The sequence below is a fragment of the Drosophila obscura genome, unplaced genomic scaffold (genome assembly GCF_018151105.1).
Source record: "Drosophila obscura isolate BZ-5 IFL unplaced genomic scaffold, ASM1815110v1 contig_189, whole genome shotgun sequence".
In the NCBI taxonomy this organism is placed as follows: domain Eukaryota; kingdom Metazoa; phylum Arthropoda; class Insecta; order Diptera; family Drosophilidae; genus Drosophila; species Drosophila obscura.
Window position 1 is genome coordinate 1965981 of NW_024542777.1, and position 23577 is coordinate 1989557.

Below are 23577 nucleotides of genomic sequence, written 5' to 3' on the forward strand. Positions count from 1 at the left end.
CTGCTGCTGCAGCGGCGTCTGCGGCTGCTGCTAAACAAATACACACACACACGCAAATACAGACAAAGCCAGATTTCAATGAAAGGCTCCTTCGAAAGGCGACGCCTTTTGTGCTTTGTTCGCTGTCGTTTTGACTAAATGGCAAATCTCCGCGAATCGGGGAGTCGTTGCATTCCTTTAAACATTACTTTACTTGCATTTGAACAGCTCGAAAAGTGTTAACTAAATGCAACTGCAGTTGCATGCACTTTTAACCGGACCGCGCGACCGTCTGCATTTGACACCAACACACACACACACGCCCAGACAAGGCTCCTCGGCTGCTGTTATTTTGACTCACGTTATTAATTTTCCGCTCGCTCTAAATTTTGACTCTTTGCAATTTATTTAATTAATAAAGGTCCTAATCGCACCACTATGAAATACGTGTTTAGCTCACTTTTTGACGAATAACGAATAAATGAGACCGCTCAATGGGTAAGCAGTGTTGCCAATTTAGCTATTTTCCCACAAGATCTATCGTGTTTCAATTGGCAGATGCGGGATAAATTGTAAAATAGCGGGTTGCGGGATTTATGGCTATTTTTAAAGACAAATTGACGTAATTTTAGCTTATCAAAAACCTCTGGCAGCTTCATGTATTTTAATGATTTTACGATGCCACACTTATATACTTTGTAGTATTTTTGTAAATACCATTACCAACGAGGTATTTCACAATATAAGATTCAATCGCAAGTGTAAGTTTCAAATGCCTAAGATTTATAAGAAAAAGATTGGCTGGCCTTAGATTCAGCCGATGATGGGAAATGCTTTTGCAAATATTGTAAGTCTAGCATTAATGCAAAACTTAGCGGTTTGTTGCATCTGTGTCTGTGAAAACATGCCAACAAGAGGCGTTAAAATCATCTAGCGTTTTTTTTTAACTACCATCAACATTTTCTGGCTATTTCTAGCTTTTTTCAAAGGCTAGTTTAGCTTTTATATGACCCAAAGAGTTGGCAACACTGTGGGTAAGTTGAACTTTTGATTGCGCCACAAGGATAAGGGTATGAGGTGTGAAGTATGACGTCACAAAATCCAGAGCTTTCAAGGAAAAAACCCACCTCACCACATAACTCACCGTGGATGATTTTGTGCTTTCACTCAACCATGGTATATTTATTCCGTCGGGGCTAGGGTCTTAGACCGTCTTAATACTGGGGCCATACCTTGCCATGACCCAGTCGAAAGATAGCACTCAAAACGCTCTCCAGACTCATTTCTGCGTTTAAATTGTGAGCCACCTGAAGATGGTAATTTAGAGGTGTCAAACCATCGAGGGCACTATCGATGTTTTGCTGCTAGCCTCTACTATCGATGGTTTTGAGACTATCATGATAGTATCGAGCTACATTCGTTGATATGTTTGGATTGGCTGCTATAAAATACGAAGACAAATTTGTAAACAAATCGACAGTTGGCATCTAATTTTTACAATCGACAAGTTCCTAAAAGGTTTCAATTGTTTTTTAATAATTATTTGAGCCCGATACTATTACGATAGTATCGATTGTTTTTTTCAAAACATTCAACGTTTACATTCCTCGATTTTGATAATCCGTTTAATATTACTAGCTAGTTGGCCCTCTCAGCGCTAAACAAAAATTTTATCCGATAAATACATACATTTTCTACAACATCTACAAGAGCGAAAAATGTCAGTATTTTTTGTGCGCTAAATGAGTTTGGCGGTCATTTTCAAAAGTATATTAATATATGGAAAATTTAATATTTCACTTGATTTATTTTGTCGAGTGTGATTGGAACGATATGCCGTAAATATACCGAGAAAAAAAATAGCTTAACCCACCCACCACCGCTCTATTTAAACAGTTGAACAACTTCAGTTAGGCCGCGGAAAATAATACCATTTATGAAATTATAGTGTAGATCCTTTCTCTTTACTTAAAAAAAAAAAATGAGAACGATATCTTTCACCTGAAATGCGTACAAAATGTTAATGCTACATACATATCGTGGGAATATTAAATACCCCCTTGGCCGACAATGGGCTAATCGTTCTCTTGTGATGAACGGAAATCATATTCCATGATTTTGATATTCGCTTTAATATTACTAGCTAGTTAGCCCTTTCAGCACTATACATATAAATTTATCCAATTCATGAATCAATTTTCTACAAGATTGGCTAGTTTCAAGAACTCCTTTTCTTTCAATTAGTTATAAAATTGGGTGTAAGCAAGAAGAGTACAACACAATCTATTTGTTATGTATGTCGGAGAAATAATTTGAATTTTTCGCTCATCTTGTTTATCAGCTCTGGTGTTTGGGTTCCTGTATATGTATATACGTATGTACATAGCTCTGGGGTTCTCTCTCAAAAGAGTTATATCAAATCCCTATCTTTCAGTCTATATTTGAAATTAGGTCTAGTTGTATACCACAATAATTTATTAATTTCTTTTAACATAAATATTTTGAAAAACACCGGGAAATACCAGCGACGTTTTTCTAGAAACAATCATAGCTTCCTTCCATCTCGATGGGGCCTTGCAAACAATATAATTACAATTTAAAATCTAAAATATGACCGCCATATTTCAAGAAGCATAATTTCGAGAAATGACTAGTTCGACCATATAAATGCAATAATAATGTTTGGTCTTAGCACATGTAAAATTAGCTTAAAATTACGTTTGACATTTTTTAAATATTTCAAAATTAATACCATAAACAAATATGTGCAACTTAAACAATAAATAAAATACATACACCTGCATAAACTATAGACATAAGTACAATTTAAATTTAAACATTCAATACAATTTTCGCAGTGTGTCCGAGCTCCATGGTCTAAATATGTCTTTCAGCCTCTTTGCAATCTTCCAACTTATCGGCACCTAGGGCTGTCTCATCATCACTTTTATTACCTTCTTCGTAGGTTAATTTGAAACGACGAAAATTGTTCTTGGTTCCGAAGATAGCCCCACGGTTTTGGCTTTTAGTTCCTGGTTCCTGGATAATATCGGATAATATTTGTGCACACGCCTCCTTAAAGTTATTACTTCTTACCTTGTCCTGCGACTTCCGCTGCCCCGGACTTATGATGGAAATGTTTCCAAATCCCTCGAGACTATCATCGGGCCAGTTGTTGGATCTCCGTTGAGTGGACGTGGCCAGGGCAAGCTGCTTGGTCCTGGTCCTGGTTCCACTCAACGGCGTATTGGGAGGCAGCTCCATGCTCACCGCCTCAATCAAATCCAATCTGAGTTTTGGACGATTGCGCACATGTTTCTGCATATTTCCCCATTTAATGTTTATCTTAGCCTTCATTCTAATCGAAATCGGGGTGGCAGGCCGGTTTTTGAAAGCGGCCGCTTTTGTTTGCTCTACGATCTGCTTTAGTTTGCCCGCAGCTCCTCCGCCGCATCCTGGATTGGGACTGGCTGTGTCTACACGATTTGCTCGAGCCATTTTTTTGGCTTGGGGCTTTACTGAGGCAGGATGCAACTTCGTTGTTGACCTCACTGTAGTTACTCTCGATTTCACAGGGTTCGGCCAAGACAAGTCCGCTGACGTGTTGGGTGTACGCGAATGTTTATCGACAAGCACGTACAAGGACTGCTTTTTTGGAGGCCCAAACACTGGAGCTTTCTCTTTCTGGAGATGGAGGTTCGATGGCGGTGTGAATGTTCCGCTGCTGTAAGCAAATTTAGAAACCTGTGTGGGCAACGAGTGCATCTGATGACCACGACGAGCAGTTTGTTCGTTCTTTGTTTTATCCTTTTTAAGCGCCTTCCATTCTAAGAAGCGCTTTAAATAGAGCTGCGCCTGCGTAGCTACAGCATGGTGTTCTTTCGGAGGAGTGGCATAGCTAAGGCGTGGCTGCGCCTCCTCCGCCAGCGGTTTGGAGGTCACATACTTGTTGCGGTTGCTCTGAAAGAGATCCTGGCGCCGCATGGTACGCGCCACCTTCTGCGTCTCCCGATTTTTCTCTCCGAAACACTGAAATGGATGCTTTTTGTATAATTCCTTAAAGTAGCGCTCCATGTTTGGAGTCCGTTTTGCAGAGTATTTAAAACAAATAATTAAAAGCAAAAAGTTTGGACAAATTGCGCTGCTTTGTGCTAGAGATGCGCAGCAATCGATAGCACTACCGATATTAATTTGGCAAAAACTGCAAGCGTGGCCAGATGTTCACTTGAAAAACAAAATAGATATAGGAAACATCGGTGTTTTGGTCTATCGATGTTCTCCCACCTCTAAAAAACAAGCGGAAAAGTTAACTTCTGCATACTTGCTCGAAAAGTAAACAATTATACATAATTAATTAGCAAAAACTTTCAAGATGGGTACACCTCGCAGGGGGTTCAACAATTTCCCGCCATACTCCCAGGGAATGGGACAATATCCATCACAGGGCTCGGATTATATGTTGCAGCATGTTGGTGGAATGCAAGAACCACAACAAACCAATTTCAGCTTCTACGAGGACAAAACTGCTCAGCCAAAGCCAAGTACACCACATTTCTATCAGAACAAGGCGCCCCAGGAGCAGATGCACCGACCCCGGCAGCAACAACAACAGCCGTACGGTCAGGGCCGTGGTCGGAACTTTGGTCGTGGAGGAGGAGGGGGCTTCAATCGCAGGCCCAACCACCACTTCAAGGATCAGGGCTCGCAATACTTTCATCCCTCCATGCTGGAGGATCCTTGGCGCGACTTGATGGACCGCCACAATGCCATCCACGCGCCCGTGGGGGAGGAACAAGAATGGGGGGATAGAATGTAGCTAGTTTGTAACATGTTATATATTAAGCAACAGTTTCCAATAAAAAGAAACTCGTTTGTACAGTACGTCTTTAAACTATAAAGCCCACATGGGAGAGGACCCGAGAGCGGGCATCAGAAGCGCTGCTGCTGGAGCTGCTTCTTCTCCAGATACTTCTCCCAGTCGGCGGCAATGCGATTGTATATGCCCATGGCAGAGCGGGCATCCTCCACCGAGTTGTGCTCGCCGGTTTGGATTTCCTGGCCGAGCACGGCCATGGTGAGCCGCTTGAGACTTGGCGTATGGCCGTTGGAGACGAGTTTGCAGAGTGGCTTGTAGCGCGATGTGTCGCGAATCTGTTCGAACGGATGCTTGATGCTCAGGACGTTGAGATCGTTGCGCAGGGCGTGGCCGACGAGAATTTTGCCGTGTAGAAGCTTCACAACCTCGTCCTGGACGGTGGCAAAGTCTTCTGCATTCTCAATATCATGCGGGCGTATGCCCGAAACGCTGGTGCGATAGTCTGTAACCGGTTGGCGCGGCTTTACGTGCTTGTCCAGCAGAACATGGCCTGCACTATTCACAATCGAGACTCGGGCCAGCATGTCCTCCTGCCCATTGTGGCCCACTCCAACCATCTCGCAGTCCATGGCCAAATACCGATTGCGCTGGGCCATCTTCCTCTGGCGTGTGCGTGCCGATTTGGTCAGGTGCTCGAAGTCAGTTGAAGATCCTTCCTCAGCCGCCTTCGCCACCTGTACCTTGTTCTCGCTTCCCGAGGCAGTGGCAGCCAGCCAATTGGATCCGGCCGCACGTCTGTGTACGTTTGGTTGCTGCATCTGCAAGCGTTCCAGTGAGTTATGAAGCCTAAAACTTTTTGGTGAGGAACCCACATTTTTGTCGCTGTTGTTGTTGTTCCCTGTCCTGCTGGTATTGTCCTTGTTGCGGTGCAAGTCGAACTTCTTCTGACGCTGCTCTGACGATGACATCGCAATTTTTGTGCATCAATATGTTCCGGATTCCGAAGGAAGCACACGATTTTGCGCTGTTTCTCAACGTAAAATGTGTTATTTTTTTGACCCAGCTCGAATTTGACAAGCAGAAAGATGTGCCCGTTTCCCACGTCAAATTACTGTCCAAATGCTGGCATATTAATACCAAAAATGCAGTGGTAATGTGGTATTTTGATGTCATCGCCAAATGCGACTATCGATATAGCTGGTTTTTACTGAATTCGATAGGCGGCGGTCACATAAACTCTTTATTATTTTGTTTATTGTTGCAATTTTCGAATATGTACGCATAATTATGCAAAACCATCGCAACAAACATATTCAGAGGTTGTCTAACAACGCCACGACCTGAGCAAGTGCAACATCAGAAGCGCATGGCACGCTTCTCACCCGTCCGCCCATTCCGATTGAACATTGATTTGTACTGGGGCACGGCACCAAATGCAAATGCAATCCTTTCACACGCGCTGCGGCCGCTTCATCAGATTGTACAATGGCAACCGCTCGGCGCAGCGCTCGATGCGAGATTTCAGCCATGCCCTGGTGTTTAGTGCCGAGCCGCTGCAGGACGATGTGCTTTTCGAGGTGGTTATTGAGAAAAAGGTGAGTGGCGGGCGGCAGGTGACCTGGCAGACAAAGATGATTGGTTCTAATATCCCCCACAAATGATTTTTTAAAGAACACTTCTTGGGGCGGCAGCATCGAGATTGGAGTTACGGCCGAATCTCCAGACGATCTGGAACTGGTGGCATGCGCCACAGCCATGAGGAACGGCACCTGGGTCATGTCGGGCATCGATGTTCGCAAGGATGGTCGACGGCTGTTCGAATTCTATGGCACGGACCTGGAAACGCTCAACGAGGGCGACCGTGTCGGTGTTATGCGCACCTCCAGCAACGATCTCGTATTTTATGTAAACGGTGAATCTCAAGGCGTGGCCGCCAAGAACATGCCAAAGCCCCTCTGGGCCCTCGTCGATCTCTATGGCCGTTGTGTGCAGGTTTCACTGTGTCCCCGCGATGCCCACGGCGCAGGAGAGGTACGAATGAAGCAAGCCATTGATTTCGATTGCTAAATTTGTTGACATTTTGATGAATAGTTACTGGACTCGCCACTGCAGCAGCCGCTGCAGCAGGTTGTCCAGAACCTGGATGTGGCCATGAACGTGGACGTCAGCGTGGACGGCACCAATCTGACGGCCCTGGGCATGCTCAATCTGAATGGAGGAGGTGCTGTCACTGTGGGCTCCGACTACTATGATGTCAACGATCGCCTGCGCTTCCACACCCGCTGTGGATCGTTGGTCAAGCTGTCGCCCAACTTTCGCTCCGCCGAGCGACGTCGTCCCCTGGACGAGTTCAACAATGGCGTGGTGATGACACACCGTCCGCTGCGGGACAACGAACTCTTCGAAATACGCATCGACAAGCTTGTGGACAAGTGGTCGGGGTCCATAGAGGTGGGCGTGACCACCCATAATCCCACCGTGCTGCACTTCCCGGCCACCATGACGAACATGCGCTCGGGCACCATAATGATGTCGGGCTGTGGGATCCTCACCAACGGGAAGGGCACCCGACGCCAATACGGCGAGTTCAATCTGGACGAGCTTCGCGAGGGCGATCGCGTTGGGATGATGCGCAAGGCCAATGGCAACCTGCACTACTACATCAACGGGCAGGATCAGGGCGTGGCTGCCACGCGAGTGGCCTCCACTTTGTGGGGCGTCATCGATCTGTACGGCATGACCATCAAGGTGACCATTGTGGATCGCGATGAGCGCGAGCAGCAGAACCTCGTCACCAGGCGCAACAACATCGTGGCCGGCATGAGCTCCTGCTCTGCCGCCAGCAGCACTCTTCAGCAGCAGCAGCAGCTCCAGCAGCAGTCATCGGGCACTCCCACTCTGAGTCTGCTCAGTCCGGAGAGTGAAATGAATGTGGCTGGAGCCGCTGGTGGGCTGAGCGAGACCATATCGAGCACACGGGCCATTGCGCGGAACGATGACCGCCTGACGTTCCATCACATATGCGGCACCCATGCCACAGTCACGCAGAGCGGCCGCACAGCTCTGCGCCCCAAGTGAGTTAATGATTTTCATTAGGCGATGGTCAAGCCTCAACTTTTCCTTTACCTTTACCTTTGCTGTTCCAGTGCCGCTGATGACTTCAACAATGGCGTGGTCCTCACGCGACGTCCACTGCGGCCGAACGAACTCTTTCAGGTGCGTCTCGAGCGTGTGGTCACCAAGTGGGCTGGCTCTGTGGAAATGGGCGTCACCACACACACCGCCGACGAGCTGGACTTTCCATTTACCATGACCAACGTTCGGTGAGTATTCCATGCGATTCCTTTCCTCGATACTCGTGTCATTCCCTTCAATATGCAGATCCGGCACTTGGATGATGACTGGCAATGGGGTCATGCAGAATGGAGTCACTGTCATCGAACAATATGGCCAGAATCTGGACCGCCTGCAGGTGGGTGACCGCGTGGGCGTTGTGCGCAAGGACGACGGCACCCTGCACTTTTGGGTGAACGGCGTGGATCAGGGGCCAGCCGCCAGCAATGTGCCGGAGCGTGTCTACGGGGTGATCGATCTGTACGGCCAGGCGGCACAGGCGAGCATTGTGGACACCTCGGAGTGTGGCAGCCCGGACACGGGCAACTCGACCATTTCGAACACAACGCTGTACAGCGAATTGCCCCTGCGCTTCCACAGCATACACGGCGCGAATGCGGGCATATCGAACAGCGGCCTGACCGCCTCGCGCCCCAACTCGCTGGCCGAGTTCAATGATGCGATTGTGTTTAGCAACCGGCCGCTGCGGCAGCGCGAACTCTTCGAAGTGGAGCTGGAGACGATGGTGCGGCATTGGTCGGGCAACATTGAGATCGGGGTGACGGGCACGCGCCCGGAGGACATCCAGCTGGCGCCCAATGCCACCGATCTGGAGGCCAACGATACAATCATCCTGTGTGGGCCCATGATCTTTCACAATCGCAAGACCATACGCACGAATATCCTGCTGGATCTGGACACCCTGGGACCCAGCACTCGGGTGGGCGTGATGCGCAACGGGGACTTTATCCACTTCTTTGTGGATGGCATGGACCAGGGACCGGCCTGCGAGTGCCATGCCCCCAACATCTGGGCCATCATCGACCTGTACGGGCAGTGTGCGCAGGTCAGTCTGACGCAGAACCAGCTGGACATCCGTGCCGCCCCGTATGCCACCAGCGAGAACTCGCAGAGCTGCCAGGCCACCTCGGTCATACAGCATCCCGCCATGGAGACGAAGCACCGCTGGACCTGTGTCTCCGGCAACGTGAGCCTCACCAAGGACTGGACCGAGGCCTCCCGCTTCACTGGCTCCACGGCCGCCCTCTCCCACTGCCTGGTCTTCTCCGAGCACCCGCTGAGCGTAGGCTCGCCCTTTGAGATCAAGCTGACGTCCATTAATCCGATGTTCGCTGGCTGCCTCTGCATTGGCGTCACCGATCTGAATCTGAGCGATGAGAGCGTGCGAAAGAAGCTTCCGACGAGCCTGAAGCGTATCCCGGCCAACGTTTGGTATGTGACTGGGAACGAGGTGAGCTTCAACTCGAGCTGCCTGCAGCGCTCACTGGCGTCGCTCGAGTGGCTGCGCGTGGACGATCGCATCACGCTGGAGCGCGTGGAGAATTCCGCCCTGAACATGCTGCTCAACTCGGAGAACGTGAACATACAGTTCCAGAATATACCCAACGATGTGTACGTGGTGGCCGAGCTGCGGGGCTCGACAATGGGTGTGCAGGTGATCTCTGCCCAGGGGCCGGCATCTCCCCTGCGGCCCTGCAGTCTGCGGCTGCAGGACTCTATGGACTTTGGCATCGACCCGCTCAACAAACAGGACAGCTCCATGCTGGAGTCGATCGACTCCGAGGCCCAGAACTACGAGTTCGTGGACATGACGCAGAAGAATGCGCGTCTCAGCGAGGACCGACGCAGTGCGGCGAGATCAAAGTCGTACAATCAGGCGATGGTCTGCCTGAACAAGCCGCTGTGCAAGGGCGAGAGCATCAGCATCAAGGTGGATGCCATTAACAACAAGTGGAAGGGCACCCTGGGGCTGGGCGTGCTCTCGGCATGTCCCCCCACACTGCCCATCTCCCTGCTGGACTTCAAGCGCAGCTGCTGGCTGGCCACCCACGACTATGTGAACATCAATGGCCAGGTGCTGGCCTCCAAGTACGGCGAGGCTCTGGACCAAATCCAAGTGGGAACAGTCATCACGTTGACCCTCACCCATGCGGGAATGCTGAGTGAGTGGCGCCATTCCCAATCCCTTGTAATGATTTATTTATCTGTGTCTGTATCTTGTAGTCATTATGGTTGGGTCAACGAATCTGGAGGATTTGGCCAGCGGCCTGCCCAACCATGTGTATCCCGTGTTTGATGTGTATGGCAAGTGCGAGAAGATCACCTTGATCACGGGCAGCGACGCCGCGCGCAACGGCAACGCCAATGGCACCCCCATACTGGAGGCACCCGAGGCCCTGGAGCTGGACAATGCTGGCATGCCGCAGCAGTGCGAGAAGGCGCACCTGGAAATGCACGAAAAGGAAAAGGATACGGAACAGATGAGCGAATCTGCCAGAGATGGTCCGTCCACATCGGCTGCTCCCTCGAATACTAATGCCAACGCCAATGCCAATGCCAATGCCAATACCAATGCCATGTGAGTGTAAAACGATCTGAATGGATTCTGATTTTGACTCGAATTGTCATGTCCCTGCAGGACACGCTCGGTTATGGAGAGCGTATCGGAGAATCTACTGCTGAACATCTCCATCAAGAATCGCACTTTGGAGCAGCAAAGAAACGAAATGGGTGGATCCTCATCGACTTGGTGAGCGAGAAAAAGAAAGAGAAATCTCTGAAGAACTTTGTTATCTCATTACATATCTCGTTCCCCTTACATTTCCCCCCGACAGCTGCCTGCGCGAGTCTCTGCAGCTGCAGCACAACACCAACTTGAACATACAGCGCAGTCAGAGCACTCAACGCTTTCAAAACTCGCTGAATAGCTCCACGACAGCAGCCACAGCAGGCAGTGGCGGCGGTGGGCCTAGTGGCTCCGCGGGCAATGCCCAGCACCTGAGCAATTCGAGTGTGTACGACACCAACAAGGAGTACGACGAGCTGCCGAATCCAGCCTTGACAAATTCCGCCTCTGTTGACGAGGGGGCGGCCACGGCAGCAACGGTGAGCACATCAGCAACGTCGGCCACAGAGCAGAGCGAGAACAATGCCGAGGCGGCGGAACTGATCGGCAGCAGCCATGAGAGGGAACTGAGAGAGCTGTCGGGGGAGCTAGCGGGCTCGATCGATAATGTTCTGGAGGACGATGAGATCGACTACATGAACCATTTGCTGTTGCTGCAGCAGCTGCAGCAGAACGAGTACACGCGCCACCACCTGATGCCGGATCCGACATCGTTGTTGAGCTTGGATCTGAATCTGCCGTCTCTCAATTCGCTCGAGTCGGATGCAAACTCTTCCGCCCACCTGCGTGCCGAGTCGCTGCGCTCCGCAAACGCAGCCAGTCTGGAGCAGAACGATTGCGAGTATCTGCGCCAGGTGAGGCGTTTCTGTGCCTCGCTGGTGCTGCCGCAGGCCTTCTTCGACAGCCGCCTGGAGCCGATTTGCTTTTGTCTAAAGTGCAGCGGACCCAGCAATGGCAACGGCGACAAACTGGAGGGCTGGGTCTACTTCAAGCTCAACCAGCAGACGGTGAACGTATTGAGCACCTCCGTGACAGCAGCTTCGGCGGGCGGCGGCTCGTCGTCGGCGGCTGCCCAGGTTCATTTCGATCTCAACGGGGATTGGCTGCCATTCTACTACATGACGCGGGTGGACAAGATACGGGCCATCTTGGATCGCGGCCAACCGCTTCCGCTGGAAACAGACGCCGCCGACGAGGAGACGGCCGCTGCAGCAGCTGCGGGCACGCACAAAGACGAGCCGGGCACCCGGCTGGAGCTTTACTACTCCCCCAACGCCACGGTCATAGAGCCCGTGCTGCCCCAGCACCACTATGCGTCCGAGCAGGGACTGCATCGCATTTCCACCTCCTTCGAGGTCTATGTCCGTCGCCAGTCCATTTCCGGGGTGACCACTGGCAGGGCGGCCGCCGAAGCCAAGCGTCGCAGCATGGGCTCTGTCGATCATGACTCGGGGACGGGATCGGGCCAAGGCCAAGCCCACGATAGCGGCGCTTCGCCGCCCGCCCCCACCGAATCGTCGGTACATCTTCTAAACGATCTGTGCTGGTTCACCAAAGAGGCTGGCGCCTGCATAATCAACGCTTTGATAATTAAATTGGACCGCATCGAAGAGCAGGAACACTGAGCACTTAGCACTGAGCTCGTCACACACTAGTCACAGCCGACTTATACATATGTATGGCATATATGTATATGTCTATGTCTGATTCCCATTAAATACTATCCATTGTACTCACGCCACGCTTCACACACACGCAACCGCATTCGCATTCCTCTTTGTAAACGAGTTTTTATCGTCTTGTAAGCGCCAATAAAGTTAACCGCAAAGTTAGGCATTCGATCTAATTTTAGTTTCCAACGGCAGCTAACCAGCATGTCCCTTTAAGCTAATGTTTCAGAGACGGAAAATTCTACTCGATGGATAGTCTCGTTGGATACGAGGCCAACAAGGGACTGAAAAAGGGTGCTAGGGAGCAGTCGCTGAATAAACGAGGTCAGGTCGCTCGACTGTGAAGGCAGCTCTCGATGCTGCTATCCGCCTTAGATTCCTACTGCTCAGGGAAAATTCAAAATTTACTTCGATTCCGCTGCCTCACAAAGCAACGCCGAAGATTTTCTGCACATAAATACTTTTTTTCGAGCCAAAAAAAAAGAATGCTTTCAGACAAGATTTCGGCTATTGGGTGCGCGCGGCTTAAGAGCAAATCGGCACACGATAGTTCCACCTACCCATTCAGAACCCCTGACCTACCGTAACGGAACAAAAATGTGAACATATATATATTAATAATATATATATATTTTATATTTATATAAAAAGCTTTGAAACTAGTGTCCTCTCTTAAAAAATACTCTAAATTGTAAGGAAATGGTCGAGAATGTTTTAAAAATGCAATAGCACCGGACATTCCAGCGTAGTTTATCCCCCTGTGCTAAGGGATGGATCTTACACAAACATATATAAATAAAGAGGCAGTACTAGTATACCCCCCAAGCATTTAAATAGAAGAGCCTTGTTTCAATTACGAATCTTCATTTGAAGAGAAGGAAATTCGCTGTTTATTTGGAATCATCTTTGTTTTATTTGATTATTTAAATTCCATTCATTTAGTGTCGCTTGGTTGTTTTTGTTATTCAAATATATGAAAAATGGTCGATTAGAAATTGTTTTGTTAATTTTTGTGTAGCAATATCCACACAGCATGCAGCAGCTCCAACTCCAGCTCCGTTTGCTTCCTCCTCCTGTTCCCGTGCTTGTCCCACATTTATAGCAGGTCTTGCAATGGCAGCTGCAGGCTGCATTTAATCAGATTTTTCTTAAATATTTGTATTGGTTGGTTTGGTTGTTTTTTCTGTTTCCGTTCCTTGATTGTGTAGATTTTTCGTGGCTTTTATTGTGTAATGTATAGTTTGCTAGTCCTGAAGCGCGTGCATATACAATTTTCTTTCATATATGTTTCGTATGTTGACCGTTAAGTTATCGTTATTATTATATTATTATTATTTGTAGCCAATACCGTTGTTGATGGGAGGACGGACAGGCGGCTGGTGCGGCCCACACATCACTCCACATCCATATTGGGATCGGACGCACTCTGTGCATTGTTGTCCACGTCCATCTTATCGCCAGCCTTGCCAGTGGGCTCGCCTCCGTTCTGCTCGGCATTCGCTTCGGCATCCTTGGGCGGTGTCGCCGTCTTGGCCGGAGCCGGCTTCGGTTTCGCACGGTTGACCACCGAGCTGACGCAGGCATTCAGAGACTGCACCTCGAAGCGAACTGCCGTCAGCTGGACGGGACTATCGTTGGTGCGTGGCGACTGCGTGAACTTGGCCAGGTTGACATCCAGCCATTTTTGGGCCTTTTCCGCTGTCTCCGAGATATTGATGAACTCGGTCTCCGTCAGGTGATCGTATTTGGACAGACCCTTGCGGAACTCTGCCACCGCCAAGCGGGCAATGGCAATGCTGCCCTTCAGCTCCTCAAACACAGCTGGACACTGATCGTAGTCGTTGGCCCGCTGCTTGATGGGGTCCGTTTTCTTATGCAGGTCCTCCAGACGCTTGGCATACGTCTCACGTTCGCAGTTCTCGCCATCCTCGTACAGCCAGTTCTCGAGATCATTTAGCTGCGACACAATCGCCTCGCGCTCCGACTCCAGCACGAACCGCTCCAAGGATCCACCCTGAGCACAAAGGGGAGGGGAAATGTCAGTAAAGAACTGATAATAATAATAATGATGGAATAAGTCAAAAAATACCTGCAGCTTGTTGCGCATATCGTAGACAAACTCCTCCAATGCATTTCTGGCATCGATGCGCTCCGTCTCCTTCAGGTCGCTGCCAATCATTTTGGCCTCCTGCTGTGTGTAGTTGCTTAGATCCACGGGGCTGAAGCCGTGTGTGGACACCTCCAGAGGCAGCTCAGTGGCCTTGCCGCCCTTCTTCTTCTTATCGGACCCCTAAGCACCAAAAGGAGAGCACAAATTAATCCCAATTTCATTTTTTGAAGGAGATTGCATAGAATTGCAAATGAAATTTCAATTCAAGTTCAAATAGAAAGAGGAAATCGAATCGCAGCAGCAACAAGAAAACATCAACAATAAAGCGAAGAGGAAAAAAACAGCTCCAAGCAACAGCCTACAATATGAGCAGCAAAGATATCTTTGGGTATTTATAGGGTATATTGTATAGCATATAGCATATTGGTTTTATATGACACTCGGTTTGGGGGGGATCGATTGGACTGAATTTCTGGGTGAATTAACAAATAATAAAATCAATCGGTGGTACGAGTACGAGTATGTATGTAGATCGGTTCGGTGGTGCATGTAGAAGCAACAGATAATTTGGCAAATTGTGTAAGCATGTTTAAAGATAGTTTTCAGAGATATATTTTCATTTTTCATTTGGGAGCACACGGGGTAGGCGGCTTATGAGCGGTCTTCTTCATTCGTTTCATTATCGGTGACAAAGGATAAAGGACACAAAAACATTCAAGGCAATTAAATTTTCCAATGTTTGTGTGCTTTAGCTTTCTTTTCTTGTTTTTGTTAACTTTCGTTATTTCCAATTTCTTGACACACAAAATATGGGGAAAAGAACATTTTTATTTGTAACATTATTGTTTTGTGTGTGGTTCATTTTTTTTTTTTTTAATTTTGTTTGTTTTTTAAATTGAAATTTGAGGAAATTTGAGGAGAACGTACCGAACTAAACCAGCCCTTGACCCGCTGTGCCCACCCTTGTCCGCCAGGTGATGAGGCTGTTGATGCATTATTATCATCCTCATTCTCATAATATGCCTACGAGAGAGCAAAAACGCGTGCGCGCGCGCGTTCCCAAACATATCCAAAACAAACAAACAAAATCAAATATTGGAGTGATTTATACATCTATAGTATATATGTATATATGGGTGATTGATATACATCATACACATTCAAATTTGCATGTCTACAGAATATACAAAATAAACGAAACGAGAGACCAATCGGTGGTTCGACTTATCAACGTCCAGTTGCAAAGTAAAATTCAATTTATTCCATAGTATTGTGAAATATCTTTGACCGGACTTTAAAAAATCGAACCGTAGATCAATCAACACCAATAACAACATCAATAGGATTTAGTAAAGTACTGCAAAATGATTTCATTATCAAGCCAACCAATATATTAGCATGAAATGGAAGCTAGGGCTTTGCTAGAGCTGCAACAAAACTAACCGTCAATGTCTATCGATGTTTAAAAACAAAAAAAACGTTTGAAACAAAACAAAAACCGCCCCGTCAATTAACATTTGTACCCCTTACTCTTTGATGCCATAGTTAGTGGTCTTGATAAGAGAAAAAGAAAGACGTCTGCTGTTGTGAATTGTGTAGAAATGGAGCATCGATGAAATAAATCTATATTGACATCGCTTCTATTGCAGCTCTAGAGAGGGGGCGGACTTTAACTAATTAAAGACAACATCAAAACTATGTAGATAGAAACTCTTTATGGAATGCAACGAAAAAAACAAACCAATCAAACAAAATAAAAATTGAACGAAAGGTAAGAAAATCTTCAAGTCGGCAGGCCGAAGCGGCAAGAGCCCTTGCAAAAAGAAAACGGAACACAAGCTGGTAATAAATTAATATGATGAATTATGTATGAAAATCTGTATATCAACTATAGAGCTTAGGTACAACGGACATACGAGTGGAAAACTTGGAAAATATAATGTCGATTGGATGAATTGAATTGAATCACTTGGAAACTAATTTTTTATCGCCCTAAATCTACAAACTGCAGCCAACAAAATGAGCTCAAAAAGTACAAAGGGAAGTGGGTTAGGTTAAGTGGCGAGTGACGAGAGATGCAAAGGAGGAAAAAGTAAAACTGAAATGGAAACTGCAGAACAACTCCTAGCCACAACAGAAGAAAATGATGACGATGAGCAGGCAAACCGAGGAGTAGATGGCAGACTCACCTCCTGCTGGCCGTCGGCGGTCTCGCCAGAGTTGCTGGCCTGTTCGCTGGACTTCTCCTCGCTGGCAGCCTGCTCTGCTGCGGCGGCGGCAGCAGCAGCCTCTTCAGCTTCCTTCTTCTCCACCAGAGTGGCCGAGGAGATCAGCAAAATGCCGTTGCTGTTGATGCGCACCTTGAGCTTGACCTCCTGACCCTCGCCGCGCTCATTGGGCTTGACATCCTTGACCTTCCACACGCCAATGGTCTGATCGGGATATGGGACCTGCTGCCCATAAACAATCGACACATTGAAGGGCCCCTTGCGGTTGATGGTCAGCAGGCGGCTGAATGGCGAGGCATGGAACTGTGGGAAGATCTCAATCTCTCCCGGTCCGGCCGAGCCCTCGCTGTCCCACAGTACCTTCACGGCATAGTTCTGTATGTCGGTCACACCGAACTCCCGGACACGCACAGCCGGCGACATGATGGCGCACTGGAGGGCGGCACCGCGCGCCACGGCCTCGTCCTGGTTGAGGGTGGTGCTGGCCGGCTTGTTGAACACCTGCAATGGAGAAGCGAGAAGCCGGGGTTAGAGAGAGATGCAGATGTAGGAAGTGTGCTGAGACATCACCTGCTCGATGAGCTGCTTGACGGATGGAATGCGCGAGCTGCCGCCAACAATCTCCACAGAGTGTATATCATCGAGCTGCAGCTTCGATTCGGCCAGCAGACGCTTGAAGGTCTGTTCGACGCGCTGCAAAACGGGAGCGCAGAGCTCCTCCATTTGGGAGCGCTGCATGGACGAGGAGACGTCGATGTCCTCCAAGAAGCATTCAATGTTCAAGGGCAATTTAGTGCTGTTTGCGGACATCTGCTTCTTCAGCTTCTCAATCTCCGTGAGCAGGCGGAGATTGGCTCGGGCATTGGTCTTGGCATTGATCTTATAGCGCTCCTGGAACTCCTTGGCAAAGAACTCGGCCACGGCCAGGTCGAAGTCCCGTCCACCGATCTGGTCCCAGGTGCTGGCCAGCATCTTTAGCTTGCCCTTGGTGAACGAACAGGCACTGACCTGCAGTGCCGAGTGGCCAAAGTCAATGAATATAACGTTCTTTGGCTTATCCTCGAACAGATCGTTCTTGTAGAAGCCGTAGGCTAGAGCAGTGGCCGTCGTCTCGTTCAGCAGACGCAACACGTTCAGTCCAGCAATCTGGGCAGCATCCAGCAGGGCCCGACGCTCGGCGTTCGTAAAGAAGATCGGGCAGGCGATGACACAGTCGTTCACCTGTGTCTGCATCGCGGCCGCCGAGGTCTCCTTCAGCTTGGTGAACAGCATGGCAGTCAGCTGCTCGGGACTGAAGTGCTGATCCTCCTCCAAGTAGTTGACCTTAAAGCCGATGCTGCCATCGCCGCGCGCCTCCACTCGCGCTGGAATGCTCGTGAGTTCGTGTTGTACATGTGGATCATTGAATTTGCGTCCGAGCAGACGCTTGAAGCCGCCGACTGTGTTTTTCATATTTGTCACCTGTTGATTTTTGGCGGCTACGCCAATGATTCGCTTCTTTCCATCGAAGGCCACAACGGAGCTGTCGGATGGGAGGTGGGTACGGCTCTGATTAGTTCAAGTCAACAAGACATATATGGTTAAAAACAAAGCAAAATCATTTCTCGATTTAAGCGTGCATGTGTGCGTGTCCGACTACTAAGCGGCGGGGTATTTTTAGTACAGTCAAAACTATGCAAAAAGCGACTAAAGTCAATCAACATTGTACTCATTTCTCTTGAGAATTGTTTGCCATGGTCACCCTCTTGTACAGTGAAGCCAGCCTAGTGAACATTCTAGAATCTATATCCCTTCCCCTAAACAACCATAAATGTGCTTTGTGCATACACATGTGGGCTCCACTGTATATATTCGTTAGTGTGCGTCTGTGTTTGCCGGCTGAGTTTTTTGACAGCTTTGCACACGTTTTTTTTTCTCTCACTCTCTTTCCCCCTTCTTCTTCTTCTTCTAGTGCTCTCACAACAGCTGCTGCTGCGTCTCTCACCTTTGATGCTGCCTTTCTTGACCGCATGACGCATGCATTGCCTTGTGTGTTGTGTGTATGTGTGCGCCAAAAAAAGTCAATTCAAATAAGTAAAGAAGAGTGGAAATTGGGCCCACGCAATCCACATTTAAATTAAAAACACATATCTACGAGCGCACATGTACATATACATAAATATGTTTAGGCAAGGCAATAAATTAGAGAGCCGTTGCGTTGTGTTCTTGTGTTGTGTTGTGGCATGACAGCGCTTGCTCCTCATTAAAATTGCAATTTGCGAAACTTTTTATGGAAGTGCAGCCAGCCAAATTTAGGCCTTTGCAATCTGTCACAATTGCACATATAAATGCATATATGTATGTACATAATGTATGCACATATCTGTCACATGTACATATGCCTATACAAGAGTATGTTTTCTCAAATGAGCGTTACCAACAACAACCATGGAAATTTCTAGGCGCGCTCTTACACACGCACACTCATACGCATACACACACGGGTAGAGAGGCATGACTTACAAATGACTACCTAACCTCAAAGGCTGAAAGTCGAACGATTATGCACGGAAAGCTTATCAATAAATTGGGCTATTCTATTACAGCACTTAATGTAAGCGAATGAATAATTATGTTTTATGGTACTCACGGTGTTGCGCGTAGACTGTAGTCGTTGGCCAGCGTTTCGATGCCGCCAGACCTGGCCGCCGCAACAAGGCAGCTCTCGTTGCCAAAATCGATGCCAATCACAGACATTTTGTATCCTTCGTCTGGCCCTTTTTCGATTAAATTGAGTTAGTTATATTACTCGTATTTGACTTATTTGGATATTCTGCTGCTGAACGGTATGGGGCGGAGAATCGCACTCTTAATTTTTCTTTGTTTTCCAGCTCGGGCAAACACCAACACCAGTACTGCAAAATAGATAAGCAGAGAAGCCAGGCATTAGATAAAATATAAAACACGCACGTGTCGATTTAGTTTCTACTTTTCGTTGACAAATAAATCCAGAACTTTCTACTCGATGTACACTTTTTCACATCAATTATGGATTTGGGGTTCGTTTGTGAATCGAAATTTCTAGCGTCCGGCCTTCGGTCCTCTCGCTTGCTCTAACTCGCAAACTTATATTCAAGCGATTGAATGAGGTTTTCTTAATCTTTTAAATGCTTTTTGAACACTAATCGACTCTATTCTAGAGCTGGCGGGTACGAACGTTTTTGCTAATTATATGTCAACAGTTTTACCTAAATTTAACAAATCACCCAACACACGTTTTCCTGCGTTCAATAAATGAATTAGTGTGACCACCGCGGACTAACGGATAAAATACCCGTTTTCCTGCGCAGCGTGACGATAACGATACAATACAAAATACAATCCGGCCAAAAAATAAATAAAATACCTTTTCAGTTTCGAGAAATACCATTTAAATGCCATACCATAAGAAAACCAGGGCTATCCGGTGATCAAACGAGACTTAACACACTTCTATTTAAAAAGTTGAGCACCCTTTGTTAAACCGTGGAAAATATTACTGTTTGTAAAGGCTCCTGTGGGCCGAACCGGCCGGGTCGGGCCGCCCCCCCCCCAACCTAACCTAAAGGCTCCTTGTAGCTCCATCCTCCCTTTACTTAAAAAACAAAATTGACCACCGACCACCTGTAATGCGTAAAATACGTTAAAGTTACATAAATTTCGTGGAAATATTGAATAGCCCCCTGGTTGACAATGCGATAACGTTCTATTTTATTGATTGCAATCGTATTCCATAATTTTGATATTCAGTTTAAAAGTACTAGCTAGTTGGCCCTCTCAGCCCTAAACAAATATTTTATCCAATACCTCAATATATTTTTTCTTCAGGATTGGCTAGTTTTCAGAACTCGTTTGGACTCATTGGATTCTTCACATAATAAGGTTCAAACAAAAACGGCCAAAGCATAAAACGTAAATGTTGACTAAATGTGACTTCATTGTTGCTGGTCAACCAAGTTTCTTCTATGCGTATGGACTTTTGTATACCGTATTTCCTTTAATTGATGTTAAATTTGTTTTTCCAAGATCCATTGAAACATTAATAATGATTTTATCCTAGATTGACATATTTTTTTACCAATTAATGCGTATGTTATGTGTTTTTTATACCCGTACTCAAAAAAGAGTTAAGGGGTATATTAGATTTGTGGTAAAAGTGGATGTGTGTAACGCAGAGAAGGAAACGTTTCCGACCCCATAAAGTATATATATTCTTGATCAGCATCAATAGCCGAGTCGATATAGCCATGTCTGTCTGTCCGTCTGTCCGTCTGTCTGTCTGTCCGTCTTGTTGAGCGCCTAGATCTCAGAGACTATAAAAGCTAGGGCAACCAAATTTGGTTTCCAGACTCATGTGATATCCCACTGCTACAAGTGTATTTCAAAATTTCGCCCCGCCCCCTTCCGCCCCCACAAAGGACGAAAATCTGTGGCAGGCACAATTTTAAAGATACGATAAAACTAAAAACGCAGTATCGTAGAGAATGTCCATATCTACCAGACTGCCAAATTTGAATCAGATCGGATTGATCAATAAACAATCCGGCTTCCGTAAATTCCGAAGCTGTACTACTGCCATTTTAGATGTCACAGAAAACATTAGAGAGGAACTTGACGATAGTAAGGTTACATTTCTGACACTCTTGGACTTTAGTAAAGCTTTTGACACGGTAGACCACAATATCCTATGTACTAAGTTAAACAAATTCTTTAATTTTACTAACACTGCAGTAAAACTAATATCGTCCTATCTGCATGGAAGAAGCCAAGCTGTGAAAACTGACAGTGAAATATCAACATTTCTACCTGGAGAGCGGAGTACCCAAGGTTCAATCCTTGGTCCACCCTCTTCACCCTATATGTTAATGATCTCCCTGGTTCGTTATCCAAGTGTAAAGTTCATATGTATGCCGATGATGTCCAAATGTATGTTAGTTGTCCGTTAAGCAGAATAAATGAGTGTGTATTGTTGTGTAATGTTGAACTGTCGAACGTTAGTAAATGGGCCAACTGTAATGGATTGTCGCTAAACCCTGTCAAATCTAAATGTATTATTATATATAAAAGGTTGCTGAGCACGGAAAATCTGCCTAAATTATCAATAAATAACACGCTAATTGAATATGTGGATCAGGCTGTTAATCTTGGAATCACCATAAACAAGACATTGTCCTGGAGTGACCAAGTAACCAAGGCAGCCGGTAAAACGTATGGTATAATAAGACAACTTTCCTTGACTCAGCAATTTTTGCCAAAACAACTCAGACTCTTAATAGCCAAAACATATCTTATACCCACGCTGTGTTATGGTATTGAAATTTTTGGAGTGATAGGGCATCTCAGCACAGACTAAAAGTGGCATACAATAATGTAGCTAGATATGTCTTCAATGTTAAGAGGGGTGAACACATATCCAGTTTGGCTGACAGCATCAATCAGATGAAGTTTGAAACTTGGAAAGACTACAGAACTTTAATAATGTTGCATAAAATCGTTTATACAGGAGAACCGAGCTATTTATATGAAAAGCTGCGTTTTGGTGTGTCTGCAAGAACCAACAATATTATTAATATTCGTTACAAGCTTGGCTGTTCCGAGCGGCAATTTTTTATACATGCTATTCGTCTGTGGAATCAGCTACCACAAAACCTAAAGAAAATTAGTAGTGCATCGCAATATAGGGAAAAATTAAATTTATACTTAACGAGAAGGAACGTGTGAGTCGCTTCTGGGGACGCGACTCTACTTATACCCGTACTCAGTCAGTATATACATTTTTGAGCTTATGATTTTTAAGAATCATAGAAAAAAAAAAATTTTTAATTTTACATTTTTTTGCTACATATGATATCTACATCTACATATACAATGTATATTCTACATCTAACATGTAGATTGTACATGTTCCAATCAGATTCTACATCTCCTCCGCTAGGGGTTGCTCGCGCACTGAACGCGGCAGAGTGTGCGAGCGAGAAGGAAAATGAGTTGCGTTGTCGTTGGTGAGAGGGGGAGGGGAAGCAACAGAAAATTAATTTCTTCATTCTGGCTATAATTATGATCTGATCTGATTCAGATTCGGCAGTCTGGTAGATATGGTCATTCTCTAAACACATCCGTTTTTAGTTTTATCGTATCTTTAAAAATGTGCCTGCCACAGATTTTCGTCCTTTGTGTGGGCGGAAGGGGGCGGGGTGAAATTTTAAAATACACTTGTAGCAGTGTGATATCACATGAGTCTGGAAACCAAATTTGGTTGCCCTAGCTCATATAGTCTCTGAGATCTAGGCGCTCAACAAGACAGACAGACAGACAGACGGACAGACGGACAGACAGACATGGCTATATCGACTCGGCTATTGATGCTGATCAAGAATATATATACTTTATGGGGTCGGAAACGTTTCCTTCTCTGCGTTACACACATCCACTTCTACCACAAATCTAATATACCCCTTAACTCTTTTTTGAGTACGGGTATAAAAAACTATTAATAGTAATATAAGTAAAAATAATAAAAACAGTAATAGTAAAATAAATATAATAAAACTATAAATTAAATAAATAAAAAATCAAAAAATGAACATAAAAATATAAATAGGCTAAGTAGGTTAATCATATCGACTAACAACCAAACAAAGAATTAATTTCCTTTAACGTTTCATGTTTTGTGACTAGTGCATTAATTTATAAGAAACTTTCTTGTCGCACTAGGAAATAAGTAAATAAATAAATAAATAAATAAATAAATCATAACACTACTCGACAAAATTGAACTTTTTTTTTCCTCAAGGATGCAAACCGACTTTTTCTGATAGATATGGGGATTTAAATTTTTTTTAAGAATTATGGTTTTTTTTCTATGGCAGAACTTTTTTTGAAGAATTTTTGAAGTCTGGTATTTTTTTTTAAGCTTTTTCAGAGGAGCGGTTTTTTTCACATAGTTCTAGTATTACCTGGTTGTAAAGAACTTTGCTATTTTGAAAAGATAATTA

General features: G+C 46.2%; 5 protein-coding genes across 7 annotated transcripts; 2 read left to right on the forward strand and 3 right to left on the reverse strand.

Annotated features, from left to right (window-relative positions):
• Positions 1–2417: 2417 nt before the first annotated feature.
• On the reverse strand, positions 2418–4153 carry LOC111066731 (guanylate kinase-associated protein mars-like). The gene is made up of 2 exons (XM_022355562.2): positions 3076–4153; positions 2418–3018 (listed from the first exon to the last, which is right to left on the reverse strand). The coding sequence occupies exons 1-2, from the start codon at positions 4051–4053 to the stop codon at positions 2857–2859; spliced, it is 1140 nt and encodes a 379-aa protein (XP_022211254.2). The 5' UTR covers positions 4054–4153; the 3' UTR covers positions 2418–2856.
• A 95-nt stretch (positions 4154–4248) lies between these two features.
• LOC111066821 lies at positions 4249–4855 on the forward strand. The gene has a single exon (XM_022355720.2). The coding sequence runs from the start codon at positions 4352–4354 to the stop codon at positions 4793–4795; it is 444 nt and encodes a 147-aa protein (XP_022211412.2). The 5' UTR covers positions 4249–4351; the 3' UTR covers positions 4796–4855.
• On the reverse strand, positions 4799–5898 carry LOC111066820 (RNA exonuclease 4). The gene is made up of 2 exons (XM_022355719.2): positions 5668–5898; positions 4799–5613 (listed from the first exon to the last, which is right to left on the reverse strand). Exons 1-2 carry the CDS (start codon positions 5761–5763, stop codon positions 4909–4911), a joined length of 801 nt encoding a protein of 266 aa, XP_022211411.2. The 5' UTR covers positions 5764–5898; the 3' UTR covers positions 4799–4908.
• A 98-nt stretch (positions 5899–5996) lies between these two features.
• On the forward strand, positions 5997–12386 carry LOC111066818 (neuralized-like protein 4). Its single transcript, XM_022355714.2, has 8 exons — positions 5997–6390; positions 6467–6826; positions 6887–7869; positions 7942–8118; positions 8177–10092; positions 10154–10508; positions 10569–10679; positions 10765–12386. The coding sequence occupies exons 1-8, from the start codon at positions 6229–6231 to the stop codon at positions 12179–12181; spliced, it is 5481 nt and encodes a 1826-aa protein (XP_022211406.2). The 5' UTR covers positions 5997–6228; the 3' UTR covers positions 12182–12386.
• Positions 12387–13115: 729 nt separating this feature from the next.
• On the reverse strand, positions 13116–19894 carry LOC111066819 (heat shock 70 kDa protein 4). Of its 3 annotated transcripts, none has more exons than XM_022355716.2 (7): positions 19792–19894; positions 19194–19458; positions 17135–18086; positions 16526–17065; positions 15264–15359; positions 14316–14516; positions 13116–14240 (listed from the first exon to the last, which is right to left on the reverse strand). In XM_022355716.2, the coding sequence occupies exons 2-7, from the start codon at positions 19298–19300 to the stop codon at positions 13620–13622; spliced, it is 2517 nt and encodes an 838-aa protein (XP_022211408.1). In that variant the 5' UTR covers positions 19301–19458; positions 19792–19894; the 3' UTR covers positions 13116–13619. The 3 variants fall into 3 exon arrangements, with proteins under 3 accessions (XP_022211408.1, XP_022211409.1, XP_022211410.1); XM_022355717.2 differs by lacking the exon at positions 19792–19894 and adding an exon at positions 19761–19776; XM_022355718.2 differs by lacking the exon at positions 15264–15359.
• Positions 19895–23577: the final 3683 nt, after the last annotated feature.

Coding starts and splice junctions, on each gene's coding strand:
- LOC111066820 (XM_022355719.2), bottom strand. CDS start 5,763: ATGTCATCGTCAGAGCAGCGTCAGAAGAAGTTCGACTTGCACCGCAAC. Junction 5,614..5,667: donor ACAACAACAGCGACAAAAAT/GTGGGTTCCTCA, acceptor GAACGCTTGCAG/ATGCAGCAACCAAACGTACA.
- LOC111066731 (XM_022355562.2), bottom strand. CDS start 4,053: ATGGAGCGCTACTTTAAGGAATTATACAAAAAGCATCCATTTCAGTGT. Junction 3,019..3,075: donor AGCGGAAGTCGCAGGACAAG/GTAAGAAGTAAT, acceptor GATATTATCCAG/GAACCAGGAACTAAAAGCCA.
- LOC111066818 (XM_022355714.2), top strand. CDS start 6,229: ATGCAAATGCAATCCTTTCACACGCGCTGCGGCCGCTTCATCAGATTG. Junction 6,391..6,466: donor AGGTGGTTATTGAGAAAAAG/GTGAGTGGCGGG, acceptor GATTTTTTAAAG/AACACTTCTTGGGGCGGCAG. Junction 10,680..10,764: donor GGTGGATCCTCATCGACTTG/GTGAGCGAGAAA, acceptor TCCCCCCGACAG/CTGCCTGCGCGAGTCTCTGC.
- LOC111066821 (XM_022355720.2), top strand. CDS start 4,352: ATGGGTACACCTCGCAGGGGGTTCAACAATTTCCCGCCATACTCCCAG.
- LOC111066819 (XM_022355716.2), bottom strand. CDS start 19,300: ATGTCTGTGATTGGCATCGATTTTGGCAACGAGAGCTGCCTTGTTGCG. Junction 14,517..15,263: donor TCAAGGGCTGGTTTAGTTCG/GTACGTTCTCCT, acceptor TTTGGTGCTTAG/GGGTCCGATAAGAAGAAGAA. Junction 14,241..14,315: donor ATATGCGCAACAAGCTGCAG/GTATTTTTTGAC, acceptor CTTTGTGCTCAG/GGTGGATCCTTGGAGCGGTT.